This window comes from Oryx dammah, unplaced genomic scaffold (assembly GCF_014754425.2).
Source record: "Oryx dammah isolate SB20612 unplaced genomic scaffold, SCBI_Odam_1.1 HiC_scaffold_11163, whole genome shotgun sequence".
NCBI classification, from domain to species: Eukaryota; Metazoa; Chordata; class Mammalia; order Artiodactyla; family Bovidae; genus Oryx; species Oryx dammah.
The window spans coordinates 3,302,319-3,321,769 of NW_024080556.1; the positions used below are offsets into that span (position 1 = coordinate 3,302,319).

The 19,451-nt window shown below is 41.4% G+C and overlaps 1 protein-coding gene across 1 annotated transcript in view; it reads right to left on the bottom strand.

The window, feature by feature from the left end:
• Positions 1-19,440, bottom strand: part of LOC120860692 (R-spondin-2) — a 189,584-nt gene extending 170,144 nt beyond the window's left edge. Inside the window, exon 1 of the mRNA XM_040236443.1 lies at positions 18,812-19,440. Within this exon, the coding sequence (XP_040092377.1) occupies positions 18,812-18,905 (94 nt within the window). The 5' untranslated portion in view covers positions 18,906-19,440. The remainder of the gene's footprint in view (positions 1-18,811) is intronic.
• Positions 19,441-19,451: the final 11 nt, after the last annotated feature.

The window sequence follows — 19,451 nt, forward strand, 5'->3', positions numbered from 1 at the left end:
AGGCACACCATCTCCGGCCTACAGAATAAGAATCAGTATCATATCCTGGAGAACAACTGGCAATTAGATCACAAGCTTCACCTTTCCATCTTGTGGTTAAGGGCATGGCTGAGTCAAAATCCCTAGACTGATGCCAGCTCTATTAATGAGTGCTGTAACTTTGGGCAAATTATTTACTCCCCTGTTCCTCCAACTCTTCCTTTGTAAAATGGAGAGAAAAATAGAGCCTACCTCACAAGATCATTTGAGGATTAAATAAGATAACATGTAGCACAAAGATCTGTGACCAGCACATAGTAGGTGCTCAATAAATGTCATGGTTAAAGAATTGTTATATCTCATTCTGAGAATGACTCGACTAAGGAAAAAAGATGCAGAAAATAACGTACAAAGATGTTCACAGTAGCATTACTAACACAGAAAACTTAAGTTGTTTAACTGTCTAATTATAAGGAAATGTATTTTAAAATGTCATGATGGAATAGTATTGAAATATGTATATTACCATATGTAAAATAGATGACCAGTGCAAGTTCAATGCATGAACCAAAGCCCATTCTCTGGGACAACCCAGAGGGATGGCATGGGGAGGGAGGCGGGAGGTGGGTTCAGGATGGGGGACACATGTATACCTGTGGCTGATTCATGTCAATGATGGCAAAACCACCATAATATTGTAAAGTAATTACCCTCCAATTAAAATTAATTACTTTAAAAATAAATAAAATGTCATGATGAACAATGACTTATGAAATAAACATATCATTAAAATAATTATGACTGTGTACTTGATGTATTAAATTTGAAAACCTTTTATTTATGTACAAGGTGAGGAAATATCTTGAATAAGAAAAATCAAAATGTTAACAGTGATTACTGCTAAGTGGAAAGATGACTAGTAGCATTGTTTCCTTATTGTTTTATTCTCTATTTTCCATATTTCCATCAATAAATTAATGTTGGAATTATATCCATAATAAACTCTGCAGTTAGTGGTTTTTAAATGAATGACTTACATGAACATAGTATAAAGTCTTTACCAGTTGCTTCCAAGACAAAACACCTAAATATCTCAACAAGATGGGGATTTTGTACCAAAATAAATCTCAAATCTAAATGAAGAAAATGGGACATGAACTACTAGCCCTAATTAGTGAATATAGCTTTTTTTTTTCCTACTTTACACAGATTGAAGTGAGATACCTTGCCAGTTCTGTTTCCCTGACTTGCAATATAACCAATTTCTTCAGCTCATAACACTTTCTGTTCTCTTAACACTGTGAAGGCACTTTAATTCTAAGAAAACCACATACCTACCAAGTTGTTTTGCGAGCCACGCTCTAAATGTGTTTATATTTATATTCAAAAAACTTTTTAGCATGCTCTTATCTACTCTTCCTCATAGACATTTGTGGGAGTAAATCTTCAATTTCACTAAATAAAATTAGGAAATGTAGATATTATACTATTTTTCAACAGGTAACACAAAAATGATACCAATGGTAACTTAACAGCAACAAGCTAGGTTTTTAAATGGATAAAGGAAAGATTTCTGTAATTAGCAGGAACTAGCTGCAGCTAATAAGTAGGAGGAATTGTTTTCCTACAACTGTTACTGCCACTTAAGTGCTGAAGACAATCTCTAGATCCTTCCTTCACATTCCTTCAAGTTAAAGACTGCACAGCTAAAACGTAGCCATCGATGGGCGTGGGGCGCCCATTCTAAGTGGCATGCAGCCATTCAGGTCAACCTTTGAGGAAACTTTAATCCTTCTCAGGTGACATTACTTCTCTTCTACAATATCCAGTTGATCTCCTCAAATACTTTCCTTCCTCCCCTCCCTAAGCCTTCCAGCAAGTGTTTAAGTAGCACAAAGTACTGTTTTTCTACCCAATGAGTGTCAGATTACACTAGGCTGACGCTACTGTATGTTCACTCACTACCTTCCCTGAAAGCTGTTAACAGAGAACATTATCAGGAGATGTCTAATAGAATTCAGGTTTTCAGAAGGCTTGCATTTCATTTCTGTTAGCAGAAGCCAAAAAAGAGGTGCTTTTTTTTTTTAATGTCATCCAGCACTAATGTTTCAGTAAGCAGAAACTACTGGAAGACTTCGCCTCCCCCATCTGACAGGCCATGGCTAGACACAAATCAAAGCTGACCCATTGGCCAGCCAAACATGCATCAACTCCTTACTCCGAACGTTACTCTGCAATTAAAGAGGAAGAATTAAGTACTGCCTGCTCTCTCTAAGAACTGTTGCATAGTTAACAAAATAACTGTGGTTGAAAAGGAACAGTTCTTTTTTATTGAATTTCACGTAATAATTGTGGAAAGAATAAAAGTAGAAAACAAACAAAAAAGTTATTTTACAACCCCTAAAGTAATTGATGCTTCACACAAAGATCAATGGGAGAAACTATTACATGAAAAGTTAATAGGAACCTCAGTATGGAAGAATCAGGCTGTTACCACATGAACCTACTGGTTAACCTTAGCATCACTAAGAATGGATGTTGCGTGCTTCCTGACACAATGTGAGGTCCACAGCAGCAGCTGTAAGCATTCTAGTCAAAAGAGTTGAGCCTGACTGTAATTAAACCTTCAAGGAGAACTTCTAGATTACAAAAACATGGCAGATAAAGGATAGCAAATTACCCCCCACAAGGCTGTGAAAGGAAAAATCTGAAATGTCAGATATTCTGTGGAAAACAGATCTGATCTTTTCAACAAGTCAGTGATATGGAAAACTGAGTGGGAAGAAAGTACTGCTCTAGAATCAAAGGAACTTGAGGAACATACCAAGTACAGTGAGTGGGTGTTACGTCAATGCCGATTCATGCGTATCAGCTATATAAAGACATTGCTGGGGCAATTGATGAAGCTTGATGACATTCTGATTATGAGGTGTTACCAAGGAATAAGAAATTTAGTCAAGTACGTTAATAACATCACGGTTTGCTAAGAAAATGTTCGTATTTGTAAGAAATGCATTCAGAAATAAGTAAGGTAAAATGGTGTAATATCTAAGATTTGCTTTATAACATATAGCAATAAAAATGTAAGGATATGAAGACTATAAAACCAGTGTGATGAAATCTCAGTATTTGTTTAACCTGGGTGACAGGAAGTCATTATGCCACCCTCTCTGCTTTTGTGTATGTTTAAAACTTATAACATTCAAAACGTGAGAACATTTAAGTATGTTCTTCCTAGCCCTTTATATAGAGCAACAAGTATGAACAGGTCCCGCTCCCGTGGGTGTGCTCAGTTGCTCAGTCATGTCCCACTCTTTGCAGCTCCATGGACTGTAACCTACCAGGCTCCTCTAGCCATGGGATTTCGCAGGCAAGAATACTGGAATGGTTGCCACTTCCTGTTCCAGGGGATCTTCCCGACCCAGGGACTGAACCCTCATCTCTTGTGTCTCCTGCATTGGCAGGCAGATTCTTTACCACTAGCACCACCTGGGAAGCTCCCAGGTAGTGCCAATATTAGATACTACTCAAAATCAGAGGGAACTAATTTAAGGTACCTCTAACACCAGAAGCATGTTGACCATGTTGATATTTGAGTAATTGACAACATTACTTCATAAAGGAGGCTAACAGCTCCTGGAGTTCTATAAACTTCAAAAAAAAGGCAGCTGAAGAGAATTCTCAGGTTTTTTTTTGGCTTCCCTGGTGGCCCAGAGGGAAAAGCATCTGTGTGCAGTGCAGGAGACCTAGGTTCAATCCCTGGGTTGGGAAGACCCCCTGGAGAAGGAAATGGCAACCCACTCCAGTATTCTTGCCTGGAGAATCCCATGGATGGAGGAGCCTGGTAGGCTATAGTCCATGGGGTCACAAAAAGTCGGACACGACTGAGCGACCTTACTTTCACTTTCTTTCTCAGTTTTAGCTGAACAAGAAGTCACTTTGATTCATGTATTTATCTGAAAATGTAGATCAACACACTCAGACGGCTTTATGCAATTTCGTGGAATTTTAGCAGCAAAAAGGAATTTGCGGGTCCCATTTCAAAACCTATACACTTATAAACCATGTCTAAAGCATCCCCACGCCCAGGACCACTGTGTGCACAAGTCCAGAGGTATCATTAATATCATGCTTTATATGTAGTACACAGTCTACATACAGTGGTCTAAACTCTAGTTATTAATAATATACTTCTATTGCCAATATCTTTAATACTATTGTTATGGTATAGTTAATACTTGTTTCAGAGTTTTGAAAATGAGGATTTAAAGAACCTAAAAGGTCTGACACAGTTTAAGACCTATAGGTTGAGTGGTACTCTCCAAAATATATGCTGAAGTCATATACCCCAGTACTCGTGAATGTGAAATATTATCTTTGCAGCTGTAATTAATCGAATATGGGGTATCCTCCAACATAAATGGTATTGTTGTAAGCAGAGATGAGAAACCAAACACAGAGGGATGACAGTCTTGTGAAGATTAAGGAAGTGATTGGAGCTAGGCTGCCGAAAACTAAGGAATATCTAAGGCTCCCAGGAGCTGGAGGAGGCAAGGAAGGGTCCCCTCCTATAGTCTCAAAGTGGGCATAGACCTGCTGACACCTTAATACCGTGCTTCTAGCTTCTAGAACTGTAGGAAAATTAATTTTTGCTTTTTAAGTTACCTAGTTTGTGGTACTTTGCTACAGGAGCCCTAGGAAATCGATGCAGTATTATAATGTATGCTGCCAATTCTGAAAGTAGTGACATCTAGAGAAGGACACTGGTGTGGGCTGAGGACCTTCACCTACCTCGTACTTTAATGTAGGTAAACATTTCTCTTAATGCAACCAACTCGTTTTTGCAAATATCATTACTATATCCCACTGTCACCTCAGGATCAATCAAAAATGAATGATAACCCCTTCTCTCCAACATCCTTTTCTTCCATAGTCGGTTTCTTCAACTTAAGATCCAAACTCTGTATTTTTCTTGTTAAGATTTCATTCAGGGACTCCCTTGGTGGTCCAGTGGCTAAGACTGTGCCCCCAGTGCAGGGGGCCCAGATTTGATCCCCTTCTCAGGGAACTAGATCCCACCTGCTGAGCCTAAGTTTAGATCCTGCATGCCACAACTAAAAACTGAAGATCTCGAGTACCACAGCTGAGACCTGATTCAGCCAAATTAACTGACCAAATTCAGCCAAATTTTTAAAAAAAGATTTTATTCATAAGTTCCTCCTGCTATTATTCCCAGCCATCAGGATCTTTTTGTAACCAACCAACATTTAATGTCCTCTTCAACTTCATATTATGCAAAAGTGTGGTTGACATGCCATCTGTATTCAACCAAATCATTAAGAAAATACTGTTCCAAACAAGACTGAAGGGAAGTCCTTTATTGTACCAGTGTGTGTATCAATCCGTTACTCACCACTCTGTCAAATGTAATTCAAGAAAGTAACATAATCTTAATATTGCATAATATGCTTGCATTTCTGTGTTCCAAAAGAATTTTTAAGCCTATTATGCTTTCATAAGTGCAAAGTAGTATGATTAATAAATTTTTTGTCAAATGCTTCTTTATCTTCCAGTCTAGTCACCCCATTACAGAAAGCAAAGTATTTGTATGGTAAAACCCATGCTGGTTATAGCTGCATTGAAATCTGACTTTCCTACAATGAAATGTTCTTGAAACTGACATCATGGTCATGTACCAATTGAGAAATATCTTTTGCTTTTTGAGAATTCAGATTAAACTTCAACATGGATGATATTTATCATTGAAACTTAGACTCATAACTCAAAGGAATGAGATGCAGAATCTAAAGAATTTTGTTTAGTGTCCTCTATTTAGGAAGGACACAGTTAGGTCTTATAATAATTTGAGTCCAAATAATTGCCAGCACAAATTTCTATTTACACACCTCTTAGACATCAGCAGTACGTGAACCGTGAACTTCCTGATGTTCAAGGTGGTTTTAGGAAAGGCAGAGGAACCAGAGATCAAATTGCCAACATCCACTGGATCATGGAAAAAGCAAGAGAGTTCCAGACAGCTATTTCTGCTTTGTTGACTATGCCAAAGCCTTTGACTGTATGGATCACAATAAACTGGGGGAAATTCTGAAAGAGATGGGAATACCAGACCACCTAACCTGCCTCTTGAGAAATCTGTATGCAGGCCAGGAAGCAACAGTTAGAACTGGACATGGAACAATCGACTGGTTCCAAATAGGAAAAGGAGTATGTCAAGCCTGTATATTGTCACCCTGCTTATTTAACTTATATGCAGAGTACATCATGAGAAATGCTGGACTGGAAGAAACACAAGCTGGAATCAAGATTGCCGGAAGAAATATCAATAACCTCAGATACGCAGATGACACCACCCTTACGGCAGAAAGTGAAGAGGAACTAAAAAGCCTCTTGACGAAGGTAAAAGAGGAGAGTGAAAAAGAAAGATCATGGCATCCGGTCCCATCACTTCATGGGAAATAGATGGAGAAACAGTGGAAACAGTGTCAGACTATTTTGGGGGGCTCCAAAATCACTGCAGATGGTGATTGCAGCCATGAAATTAAAAGACACTTACTCCTTGGAAGAAAAGTTATGACCAACCTAGACAGCATATTCAAAAGCAGAGACATTACTTAGCGGACTAAGGTCCATCTAGTCAAGGCTATGGTTTTTCCAGTAGTCATGTATGGATGTGAGAGTTGGACTGTGAAGAAGGCTGAGCACCAAAGAATTGATGCTTTTGGACTGTGGTGTTGGAGAAGACTCTTGAGAGTCCCTTGGACTGCAAGGAGATCCAACCAGTCCATTCTGAAAGAGATCAGCCCTGGGATTTCTTTGGAAGGAATGATGCTAAAGCTGAAACTCCAGTACTTTGGCCACCTCATGTGAAGAGTTGACTCACTGGAAAAGACTTTGATGCTGGGAGGGTGGGAGGGATAGGGGCCAGGAGGAGAAGGGGACGACAGAGGATGAGATGGCTGGATGGCATCACTGACTCGATGGACGTGAGTCTGAGTGAACTCTGGGAGTTGGTGATGGACAGGGAGGCCTGGCGTGCTGCGATTCATGGGGTCGCAAAGAGTCGGACACGACTGAGCGACTGAACTGAACTGAACTAGACATCAGATGCATTACAAGTGTGCTCATCATGGCTCTTACAGTGTGAGTGGCCCTCCAAGATTTCTCTACACTCAGTACAGCCACTGTTTTTACAACACCCTTAAGAGATATGCTCTACTGTTGGAGAAGGCAATTTCCAATGATTCAGGGCATCAAGAAGGAGTCTTTTACATGAATGGATAGTTTCTTAAATAAAAGCCATACTCTTCCTCCCTGTGAGCCTCCTTCATCTTGCCTGAATCCCAAAAAAATGAATCACATCCTTTTATTTAAATTACACTTATCAGAGTGGTAATGGATTGAAACACACTTTGCAGGAAGGCTCTGGTGTAGACACGCCTCAAGTCCTGGAAAGAACTGATCCTATTTTTGCTCTTTCCTCCTCTCTCTAGGTCCAGGCTCTCCCATTTCTTCAAAACTCCCTCAGAATTCAACAACAAGAACAAAAGATGACAACTCCAAGCTTGCCAGAGCCTTTAGAACAGTTATTATTTACGTTGAGTCACTTTTGAGTCAAAATCATTGAGATCACCCACAGCAGCTGCGAAGAACTAGTTACTTTCACTTCTACATAAGAACAATTAAACTGCACAAAATTCATAAACTTTAAACAATCAATTTTCAAAGGAAAATTGCTCAGCCCTAAATCAATTTTCAGGATAGTATTATTTAAAGAGGGGACAGAGAAATCTTTCATAATTGACAGATTCGGTCAAGAATCACATCAGTCACTACATGACTTACTGACCACCGGGAGTGGTGTGAATAGCTACCCACGCTCCGCAGCCAAACTAACCTCAACCCACTAATCACGCTTCTGGGAACCACCGCTGTCCACTATCAAACAACATTTGGTTTTTCAAATTAGTCTCCTAGCCCTAACAACTGGACTGCCAGGGAATTTCAGAAGCTTGCTTTTGACTACAAGAAAAAGGCATTACAAAATGAAATAGATTACAAAAAGAAAAAATACAAAATGGAAGGTGATCAACAAGGGGACAGAATTAAGTTCTCTATCAGACTTTATTACATGAAGGGGAAAGAGAACCTAAAAAAAATTAAACTTTGGATTTTCAAGATAAGATTGGACAATTTTTACCATTTTCAAAGGGTTACAATGTGAGAGATCTGTTGAATGAAATGGGTCTCTACATAAAGATTATAGAATTTGACAAACAATTGAGAAGTATTAACTTGAAGTCGTTTGGTCAACTACAAATTTTACCAACTGCTTACACTTTAAGGCATGTAGCTTATGGTAAACCTTTTTAAAAAAAGAAAAACTAATGTTTTCCAAAGTAGCTACAGAAGCTGTGATGCACTTCCAGGTTAACACAATCTCTAGGCTTAATCTCCGCCTCACAGTTATTAAAATTGTGAGGTTGGTTAAGTTTACCTTTTGGTGAGAAGGTCTTGTCATAAGGAGTCTAGGGACCAAAACCAGACATTTCAGTAAAACTGAAAGCTCTTTTTATGATTCTTTTCCCCTTCCTCTCCATGAGGAAGTCAAGTTATTCACAGTATCAGTCTTACTGGAAATTGTAGAACAGGTTTGCCACCTGAACCTACTGGACAGAGAGAGCAAGGCAAGCACAAAACCTACAGAACTTCCTAGAACAAAGCACGAGGAAAAGAATGCAAAGTGCGCCCTCTATCGGTCTGCTTTAAAAGCTGGTGGCTAGTTGGATCGCGCAGTCCATCGGTAAGTAAGAGACCAAGGCCATCAGAGTAGGAAAAAGATTCTAAGTGTGGTGACCCAGCAGCAAAAATCTAGTAAAAGCATGCTTGGTCAGAAGTCAAGAGTGCTCTGCCTGGCTCTGACCGGTCTGTGAACTGGCAGCGTGATACATACAAATCCCATCAATGCCAGCACTGCACATCGCCAGCTGGAAAATTGCAACACTGATTTCTAAAACTTTATATTACTGTTTAGTTAACGAGATAAAAATTAGACCATACGAGAAGTTTTAACAGAGCCCCTTATTTTGTTTATTTTGTACTTTTATAAACTTTTTAGGGAATAGAGACAATATAACAACTATTGCCTTTGAGAAAGGGATTATTAGCCAAGTAATTACTTACTGAAATAAGTCTTGAGGTAGTGTTTCCAATGTGTCCTCATATTATGAAGTACACACATGGCAAATGGCTGGAAACCCACACACTGAAAACAGACTTTTAGGAAACAAATGTCTATGTGAATTTGAAGCAGCCAACTGCCATCATGCTCATTAATACGGTCTACCTTCTATTTCTTTAACAAATGCTTTTTAACTGCTTTAAGGAAAGATAACCACGGCCACTTTAAGACTGCAGTGAAAGCTCTAGAATCTCTCTTTATGCTCAAAAAAAGAAAGAAAGAAAATATTTGGAGACTTACAAAATCCCTGACCCCATCTCTGAACCCCAAGCTAAGAAGCTTTGCTCAAAAGAAATGTGTAGAGCCAGTTGTTTTATAAGTGCTTTTAGTATCTTTCAGCAGGTGATGAAAAAAATCAAATGGCTTTAAGTAAATTGTGAAGGTTTTCCCCAGAATGACTAGATAAGGTGAAGAACTACCTAAAATTATAGTTTCTTGACATTTTAGAGTAAAAATAATACTTACTAGCTTTCCTCTAACTTTGATCGACTATTCTGATCATACGATATTTCATGATATAAATGTGTATATATATAAATTATATATATACACATACACGCACACACCTACAACACACATATTTATATACAAATGCATAAGCACACCCTCAGAGACACGTACATAATTGTTCTGGCTATTGCTGCTGCTGCTGCTAAGTCGCTTCAGTTGTGTCCGACTCTGTGTGACCCCATAGACAGCAGCCCACCAGGCTCCCACATCCCTGGGATTCTCCAGGCAAGAACACTGGAGTGGGTTGCCATTTCCTTCTCCAATGCATGAAAGTGAAAAGTAAAAGTGAAGTCGCTCAGTCATGTCCGACTCTTAGTGACCCCATAGACCGCAGCCTACCAGGCCTCCCTGTCCTTCACTCTCTCCTGGAGCTTGCTCAAACTCATGTCCATTGAATAGGTGATGCCATCCAACAATCTCATCCTCTGTTGTCCCCTTCTCCTCCTGCTTTCAATCTTTCCCAGCATCAGGGTGTTTTACAGCCCTAAACCTCAGTTTCAAGTTCCTTAACACCAGTTATGTTAGCATTATTGAGTTGCAGCAAGTTCTGAGGCTCAGTGAAACTCTGGATCCAAAAAGCATTTGAATGACTTCAAAGGTGATTCCTTCTTTTAAAATGAATGCTTATGTTGAAAGTGTACTTTGTTCAGGAAAAGTCAGTGAGTTCAGGAGGGCTGGGTTCTAGTTCTAGCTCTCTTCCACTTAACTATTGGTTTCTTAAATAAGACATTTCAGTAAGCACCTCAGCTTCTTCATTAGTCAAGCCAGTCTCACTTCCTTCAAACGGCAGCAAAAATGTCTGTGTTCTCCTGGTAGGTACTGGACAGAAACTATGTAGTAGTATTCACATCTACACTGAAATTTGTAACACACACACACACACACCCCACACACACCCACCCACCCACCCTGTCTCTCATAGGTATGCCTACATAGCTATATTACTCTGAAGTCATAAATATAAGATTGAATGTCTGCCTGCACTAATGTTATTAATATGATTGCCTTTTAAGAAGATAAAAACTACTTTCTTTTTGGTCTAAATAATTATTCATACAGACAAAGAGTTTGGAAACGAAAACCCCTTTTGGCCCTTTCTTTAGAAGTATTTTTATTTATTTATAATTTTTTTATTTGTTTTTATTTTTTGTTTGTTTTTCTAGAAGTATCTTTAGATACAGGTTACTCCCAGTTTCCCCTCCCCTGCCCCAACTCATCCTCTATCATCCACATAACAAACAGGTATAAGAGAACACACAAGGGCACTCGTGTATTCTGTGAAATCCTGAGGACCATCAGAGGCTTTAGAATAAGGCCAGGCTGGGGATGCTTTCATATGTCAGCATTGCTTATCTTTAAACTCTAAAGAACCGTAAATAATGAAATTATATCTATTATCTAATTATTCATCCAGACTTCAACTATGTGCAAAGAACTTTGAATTTAAAACAAAAAACATTTCTAATGCCGTTTGCAGCAACGTGGATGGACCTAGAGATTGTCATACTGAGTGAAGAAGTCAGACAGAGGAGGAGACACATTACATGAAACCCCTTACATGTGGAATCTCAGAAGAAATGACACGAATGAACTTATAAAACAAAGAGATTCACAGACTTAGAGAATGAAGGTGCAGTTTCTTGGGGGAAGGGACAGTTAGGGAGTCTGGGATGGACAGGTACACACTGCTATAATTTAAATGGATAACCAACAAGGACCTACTGTAAAGTGCAGATAACTCTGCTCAATGTCACGTGGCAGCCTGGGTGGTGGGGAGTTGGGGGAGAATGGACATGTGTATATGTGTGGCTGAGTCCCTTCATTGTTCACCTGAAACTATCCCAACATTGTAAATCAGCTATATCCAATACCAAATAAAAAGTTGAAAGCTGACCCCCCCCCAAAAAAAACATTTCTCATTAAGTAATTAGCATTATTTTAAGAGCAAACAACATCTCAATGACTTTTTTGTTCAGGCACAACTTGTGGAGGAAGCCCTCTATTTGGCCTGGTTATGACACCACCCTTATGGCAGAAAGTGAAGAGGAACTAAAAAGCCTCTTGATGAAAGTGAAAGAGGAGAGTGAAAAAGTTGGCTTAAAGCTCAACATTCAGAAAATGAAGATCATGGCATCTGGTCCCATCACTTCATGGGAAATAGATGGGGAAACAGTGGAAACAGTGTCAGACTTTATTTTGGGGGGGCTCCAAAATCACCTCATGCGAAGAGTTGACTCATTAGAAAAGACTCTGATGCTGGGAGGGATTGGGGGCAGAAGAAGGAGACGACAGAGGATGAGATGGCTGGATGGCATCACTGACTTGATGGACAAGAGTTTGGGTGAACTCCGGGAGCTGGTGATGGACAGGGAGGCCTGGCATGGTACAATTTATGGGGTCACAAAGAGGTGGACACAACTGAGTGACTGAACTGAACTGAAGATCAATGTGCCAAAGTTCTGCCCTAGAGGAGCTCAATATATGGCAAAGTAACCAGAATAAAGGTAAAATGAGAGTCCTTTAGGAGTAGTATGCAAAGCTAAGCAAGCTTTTAGGGAAAATTCCAGGAAGGCTTCACAGAGGTGGTGACATTTTATTTAGCTGGGCACCACCGCATGCTCAACAACACAAAAGCATGAAAACACAATGGTATGGTTGAAAATGAAATAATTTAGTATAGCTTGAGCGTACAGTACTTTCATGGTGGTGGAAGATTAGAAGAAGGTGTGATCAGAGGGTGGAGTGCCCTTGAATGTAAAGTGAAAGAAGCTGGAACTTATTCTTAAGTCAATATGGAGACCTGGGAGGTTTGAGGTTTATTAGCAAAGAAGTAACATGCTCAGATCTGTGGATCACATTGAGAAAAATTCAGTGTGGCAGCATTGTAAAGGATGGAGTGAGGAGGAAGTGGATGATGAGAGATGAGGAGTGAGTGAGGATCTGAACTAGGAAATACCTTTGGGAATGGCAAGTATCGGGTAGATACAAGCAACATTTCTGATACCTCCTCCTAAGACTGAATAAACCAATAAGAGACAACGGGAAGGCCAAAGACTGCAGTGAGGCTTCCAGCCTTGACACACAGAAACCCGTGAACAGCAAAAAGGAGCACAAGCAGAGGAACATATCTGGGAGAGAGCCTGAGATGGCTGGATGGCATCCCTGACTCGATGGACGTGAGTCTGAGTGAACTCCGGGAGTTGGTGATGGACAGGGAGGCCTGGCGTGCTGCGATTCATGGGGTCGCGAAGAGTCGGACACGAATGAGCAACTGAACTGATAGAAGAGGGACTGCGTTGTCAAGTTTAGTGTGCATGGAATGCAATATCTATCCACATCTGAGGGTGTATGAAGTATCTATCTATATAGCAGTAACTGGGAAATCAGAAAGTAATATAACCTGAAGCTCAAAAAAAAGGGGGATAGAGCTAAAGGACTTTACATGGAAAAAGCAGCTGAGCATACAAGGATGGATAAAATCCTCCAAGAGAAAGAAGAAAAGGAAATACTAGCATACTCCGACTGTGAATGAGACCACCAAAGAAGGAAAATGCACAGAATATGGGAGGCAAAACTAGAGCACCGTGTCACTAAGAGAGAAGAAAACCTTGGAAAGGAGTGATCATCTTAGTGACAGGAGGGGACCGGAACGACATAGGCGGGGTTGGCGTTGAGGTGAGTACTGAGCATGGATGACCACTAAGAAAACCCCTCCCATAAAACAGAGGTAGAAGCCAGGCTGTGACAGATTGAAGAGAGTGAATGAAAGAGGATCGTAAGGCAAGACGAGAGAAGGGCTGACGTGAAGCAAAAGGCTGGAAAGAAATACGAGAAAGAAGGAAATTTCAGGACAAGGGGGATAGCAGCCTGCTTGAAAAGAGGGCTACTCATACAGAAAGGTCCTAGAGGCGAGAAAGACAGGGGAGGGGTGGGCTTTGGAAAGGATTAGAACACTGTGTCCTTACCCATTCCCTCTCCAAGTCCTCAACCCTCACCTACAGCTTTCCTCTTGACCCCTGACCTGCTCCTGAGAACAAGACGGAAAATGGGAAAGATGAGCAAAAGTCCTTTTTAGTTACAAAAAGCCAACCATCCATGGTCATACTGTCCCCCCTCCACACACACCTACATATACACACACGTATAAGCATGTAATAGATATGCCTTCCCTATCATATATGATTATACATTATTTATGTACTTTATTAATTAGTGCCTTCCATATGCATTCCAGTTCAAAATGTGAAAACTTACCAGTATGACATGCGACACTCTTTATCTAATGGTCAATCCTTGACTGTGGCAGATAATGGAGGGGGAGGAGAACAAACATCACAACATTTTGAAAAAAGAATATTTTGAGCTTACTACCTCCTTTTAGCAAGGTGGTTCTGAAATATTATGTCGAGTGATTTGTCTGTCATCTATTTCCTGAATTTGGGAGGTGTAAGAGTGCTTATTTCCAGAAAAAAAAAAAAGAAAAGTTTCAAACGGCAGTCAGTTGGGAGAAAAGGAATAAAAAGTGGCCGGGACAATCTATAAACTGGCCAGTTAGTCTCTGAATAAATCAAGAGGTGGCTGTTCATTAAGAAATTAGAAGTGTCATTTCTAACTTGTGATTTCTGCAAACATTGGATTCTACCCAAGCTGAATTTATAAACAGTTAACAAAGCCAGAATTAAGTGGAGGCCTGACGAAATGTCACCTATTCTTAATCACTTCCAAATTTCAGGAGCAGAGCAAGATGTTGGCTGGGACATGGCAACTTTCTAACCTCTGTGCATTGGTAAGATACTAGCCAGAAAAACTCAGAATTATGTTGAAAGAAAACCCCATTAACAACAGAAGAAAAGAAAGAATGTATTTATGCTACAAAGTTAAACATCACACCGAGCTTTTCTGAAACACTCTGGAACTTAAAAAAGCAAGCATACAAAATGTATTTTGAAGCTTTTAAGAGTAGGTTAATATGTTCCATGTGCCATTTTTATTTTCAAAAAATACTATGAGAAATAAGATATCATTAAAAGTACTTGTGAAACTTGTAAATATCTCCACATCTTTTCATTCAATTTTTAAAAATACAAATTAATTCAGCGCTACGAGTTTTAAGAGAAAACATGAGTCTTTTTTTTTTTAAACCAAAGTTGCCAGAAACATACCACACTATCTGTGATAAACATTTGTTTCATGGAAGAAGCCAAGTCTAATCATATAGGAAAATGCGCAGTTATGGAAGGAGAAGCTAAAGCTTCAGTAGGGAAAAGGCTATAGCAGGAAACACTTGTCATATCGCGCCCCCTACCATCAGACCACCAGAAACACAATTACATGTCTGGGAGCCTTGCTGCTTTTAAGAGTTTCATGAAGTTTTCACAAATCCCTGGTAAATTTATGACCGGTAAAAATCACTGGGACAAAAGATATATAAAATGAAATCACTACATTCTAAACTCAAGAAATCCTAGGAATACCATAATAAAGCCATGATATCTATCCACTTTTCAGTAATTCAGCCTGAAATGTGACAAACAAGCCCCCAAATAAAACAAATTGAATAACCCAGTTTACCACGCAAATAAATCATAAGAGGGCCCAAGACAGATTCAGGCTATAGGAGTTAACAGTAGCTAATAATGACTATATTTTCAAAAGGGACTGGGGAGTGAGTGGGCCAATGAGCTACGACTGTTACCACGTAGACAAAACACGGGTTGTCAATCAGCTTTTCAAAACATTGGCATGTGTCTCCCATCTATAAGAAATCCATTCACACTATTGTGTTTGTGCCTTACTTTCGAATATATTGCTGCCAGGCCCCAGCAGTCACTATCAAATGCATTTCTATTGTCTGGTTTTGTTTTCTAAATAAGCAGACAAAAGACTCGTAGGTGGCTAGTGTTGTTTATGATGGTCTCAAGTTTTATCTGATATTCTAGTCTCTAATCCTCCGGCCATATTTTGAAATAAAGCATAGAGTTAAATGATATATTTGCTCTCTATTCTAGACTGGATGCAATTGATTTTAACTGACTAAATTATCTGATCTCTGCCAAGAATTTTATTTCATTAAGAAAATGATATTATAGAGCATCTGAGATCATAGAGCAGACTAAACATAATGCCAAAGGAGTTCTGAGAATGCTCCACAGTGAAGGTTTGATTATTTGCAGATGGAATATGAAAAAAAGGAAAAGAATCAGATCCCAGGCATTAGCCTAACCAATCCTGATATCACTGCTGCCGACATCACAGCACAAAGTCAAGAAAATAACTGATCTTCTAAGCCACAGCACCTTTTTTTTTTACGGTACTAATCACTTTTCTTCCTAGAAAGTAATACTTAACTGCCACCACCCAAAACAAAGGGAAAAGGGGAAATGTTGGTACCACAATAGGCTCCAGCATGTCAACTGTCACTACTGACATGATTTGGCTAGTACTCAAGCATTCACCAAGGAACTAATTTAAATCAATCTCCTTTGGGAAAGCCAATTGTTTGGTATGCGCAACAATTGGTGTATGATCAATCAGCAGACATGAGATCAATTAAAACCAGCTTAAGCCTGTGAAGAGGGACAATTCACACAACCTGAGTTAGATCTCTATTCATTTCAGTACTCTCACAATGCAATCCTTAAGCTTCCTTGCAAAGCAGAAAAGCTACTATCACCCTACACTGTCTAGCCAGCCCTTTAAGTAGTTCCACTTTTAATTAAAAACACAGTATGCCTTTTGTTGGCACAGATAGTGTGGTCACTTTTAAGGACCGAAGTTATTTTAGCCAGCAGCTTGAGGTTTGGGAAGGGACATCTGTTAAGGGAAACACACACACTTTGATTTTTTTTTTTCCTTTACAACCTTATTAGTTTATATGTAGTTTGAAAGCATTTCAATTTTATTAAATTGAAAGGTTTGTCTGGCAAAAGTTACTACAGTGGCAAAAGTTGCAGACTTTAGAATTGGGTTTCTAAAGGTCAGCACTTGGGGCTGTAGCTGTAATTGCCATGAGATTTTGCTAAAGCAGCATTGAAACAAATAGGTTTTGCATCAGATACTTAAGGAGGCATAGGCAGAACTTTGGAGATGGCACTGCAAATAAAAGCATGCAGTATCGCTTCTGGCCGCAGGGGTGCTGTAAAGCCATGCTCCACCAAAGAACATCTATGTGTTAAGTTCTACTAAAGCAACAAGCTCAATTCCTCCCCATTCAACCACAATGCAACAAGCAGTGTAGATCAGAAAGACATCGCTGAATTAGCAAGTCATTTAATAAGAATTTGGCGAAGGGTTTTTAGCTCTTTCTGTTAAGTTGAACGTTAGTCTTTTCAATCAAATAGACTGTAACCTCTATAAGGAGGAGGGTGGGGGGAACCTCTCTAAACACTCTGACCACAGTGTAATCAAAACCTGCCAGCTCTACCAAGTGATACCTGGAAAGAAAATACTGGGGTGAAGAAAGGAAAAGGAGGTGAAGGAGATGGAAAGGGACTTTTGCAAGTCATAACAATATTAAACTCTCACAGCCTCTGGGAAGAAATTCCTCCCCAATGTATTTATTCAGAAAAACTTGTGAAGATAAGCATTTTCGAAATGTCAGAAATGAGAGATCAAGAGTAAGAGAAACGGGGGTTGGAGAAAAGGGTGTCCTTTTTAAGCACAACTCCATGGTGTCAATTGGAGAGCGGAGGCGGCGGAAATCGCACACGACCAGCTGTCCTGGGCTCTGCCCTCAGGCCGGCCAACCTTCAGCCCTGCGGGTAGGTGAGAACAGCTTAACGACGTCCTAAAAAGCTTTGAAAAAAATAAGGGCGCAAAAAGCTCTCTCCAAAATCTGGATGCAGGACTGGAGAGTCCATGAAATGAGTCAGAAACAACCCACATCACAGGTCGAGCGACACGTTCACATCCCAGAAAAATCCAAATCTGTCAACCTCAGGACAAATTCTAACTGCGCATAAGTCCAAATTGCTAGACCAAGATGGATAAGCTCTGGGGAGCTGCTGTCCACCTTCCGCGAGACAGTAGCGCAAGGTGAGTGTGTTGGCGGTGGGAGTGTTGTGGTTTGTGTTTAAACCCTTCAGAAGACTTAATTGTGTTTAGCAGCCCTGCCCCTAAAATGAAGTTAGATTAGCTGCAGCCGTAGCAGGACTCAAACACGGGCGCACTAAATCTTCGGGGAAGCTAGCTCTCTGAAACCGTTCTGGAGGCTTCCACTGGCCTTCCGGCAGCGCACACAGGTGATGGAGAGGGAGCAGCGGCTAAAAAGCCATGAGTGAGTGTCACCGAGGCCAGGAACCTCAGAAATAACTGCTTGTGAGGGAAGTAAACGCAGAGGGAAAACTCGGGCCTGTCCCCAAAATATTATTCTGCCAGCGGGCGTTCCCCACCCCCACCCCCCACCCCAAAACAACCTGCGCACGAGTTGCTGCTCAGTGTACCAAGTTCAGTGAGTCCTTCCACCTCGTCTTAAGATCCAGAGGAAGACAGTATTGCTCTTTTCCTGGAAATGCAGACCCTGCACAGCGACTTGGTACCCACCCCCCCTCTCGCTCGCGCTTTCCGGCCCACACGCGCGCAGACACAGACACAGCACACACACACACACACAGTTGTAGGTAGGCCGTGTCGAAAACCATCTGGGGACAGGGTTTGGGGCACACGTGAGTGGCGAAGATAGAGAAAAATGAGAGCAGGGGAGACAGTTGAGAGGACTAAAAAGAGAAAAAGACAAAAAAAATAAGAAAAAAAAGGATGCCAGATTAAAAAAAAAAAAGAGAGAGAGAGAGACCTAAAGCGAAGAGTTCAGAAGTAGAAGCTCGACAGCTAACGTGGGTGCGGACCGCACCTCTCAGCCCGGAGCGCCCGCAGGAAGCCCGGCTCACCCGGCTCGCCGCGCCTCCGGAGGACAGAAAAGACCGAGCTCTCGGCAGCGCCCCGGGGCCTGGAAAGTGAGGAGCCCAAAGGCCGGGTGGAGGGCACGGCCCTGCCCACCTGAGCCCGGGTGCGAGTGCCGCCGCCGGCGCCCCCGACCCCAAGCGGCTCCGGCAGAGTAGAACCCACCTCTCTTACTGCGTCTCCATCGATTGCCTTGGCAGTGGCTGTAATCCATACAGTTCAGGATGATGAGGGCAAAGGAGAAGAGACGAAACTGCATCTGGGCGGTCGGGCAGGGGAGAGACGCCTCTCAAAGTAGGGGAACTGGAGGGCTCATCCGAGGAGCCGGCGCAGACCGCGCTGCTGGGGAAGACGCCGAGGGGGCGAGCCTCCACTAGCCAAGGGGGCCGCGCGGGTCAGTTCGGCATCTCTCCGCCTTGAACCTGAGAGACGAGGAGGAAAAGCCGGGTAGAGAGAGGCCCAGGGAGGCAGCTGCCTCTTCACGCGTCCCAATTTAAGAAGGGAAGGGAGGGGAAAAGCGAGCTCACTGCCTGGCGCGAACTGCGGAGCGGCTTAACCCGGAGCGCACAGCTGCAGGCAACTTGGAGAGCAAGGTGATTACAATCAGTGAATTAGCAACCTCTGCGGACCTACAGGCTCCGACCCCGGGGAAGGGACGTTGCGCGGGCGCTTCGGGAAAAGAAAAGAGCTCCACGGTCCCCGAGGGTGCAGGGTTAAAGGCGCGCTCTTAGGTCCTTTGGCCCAGCAGTGGGGTACCCAGGCGCTGTGGCCACGGTGGCGGGCGCGGGTCGCCTACCGTGAGCAC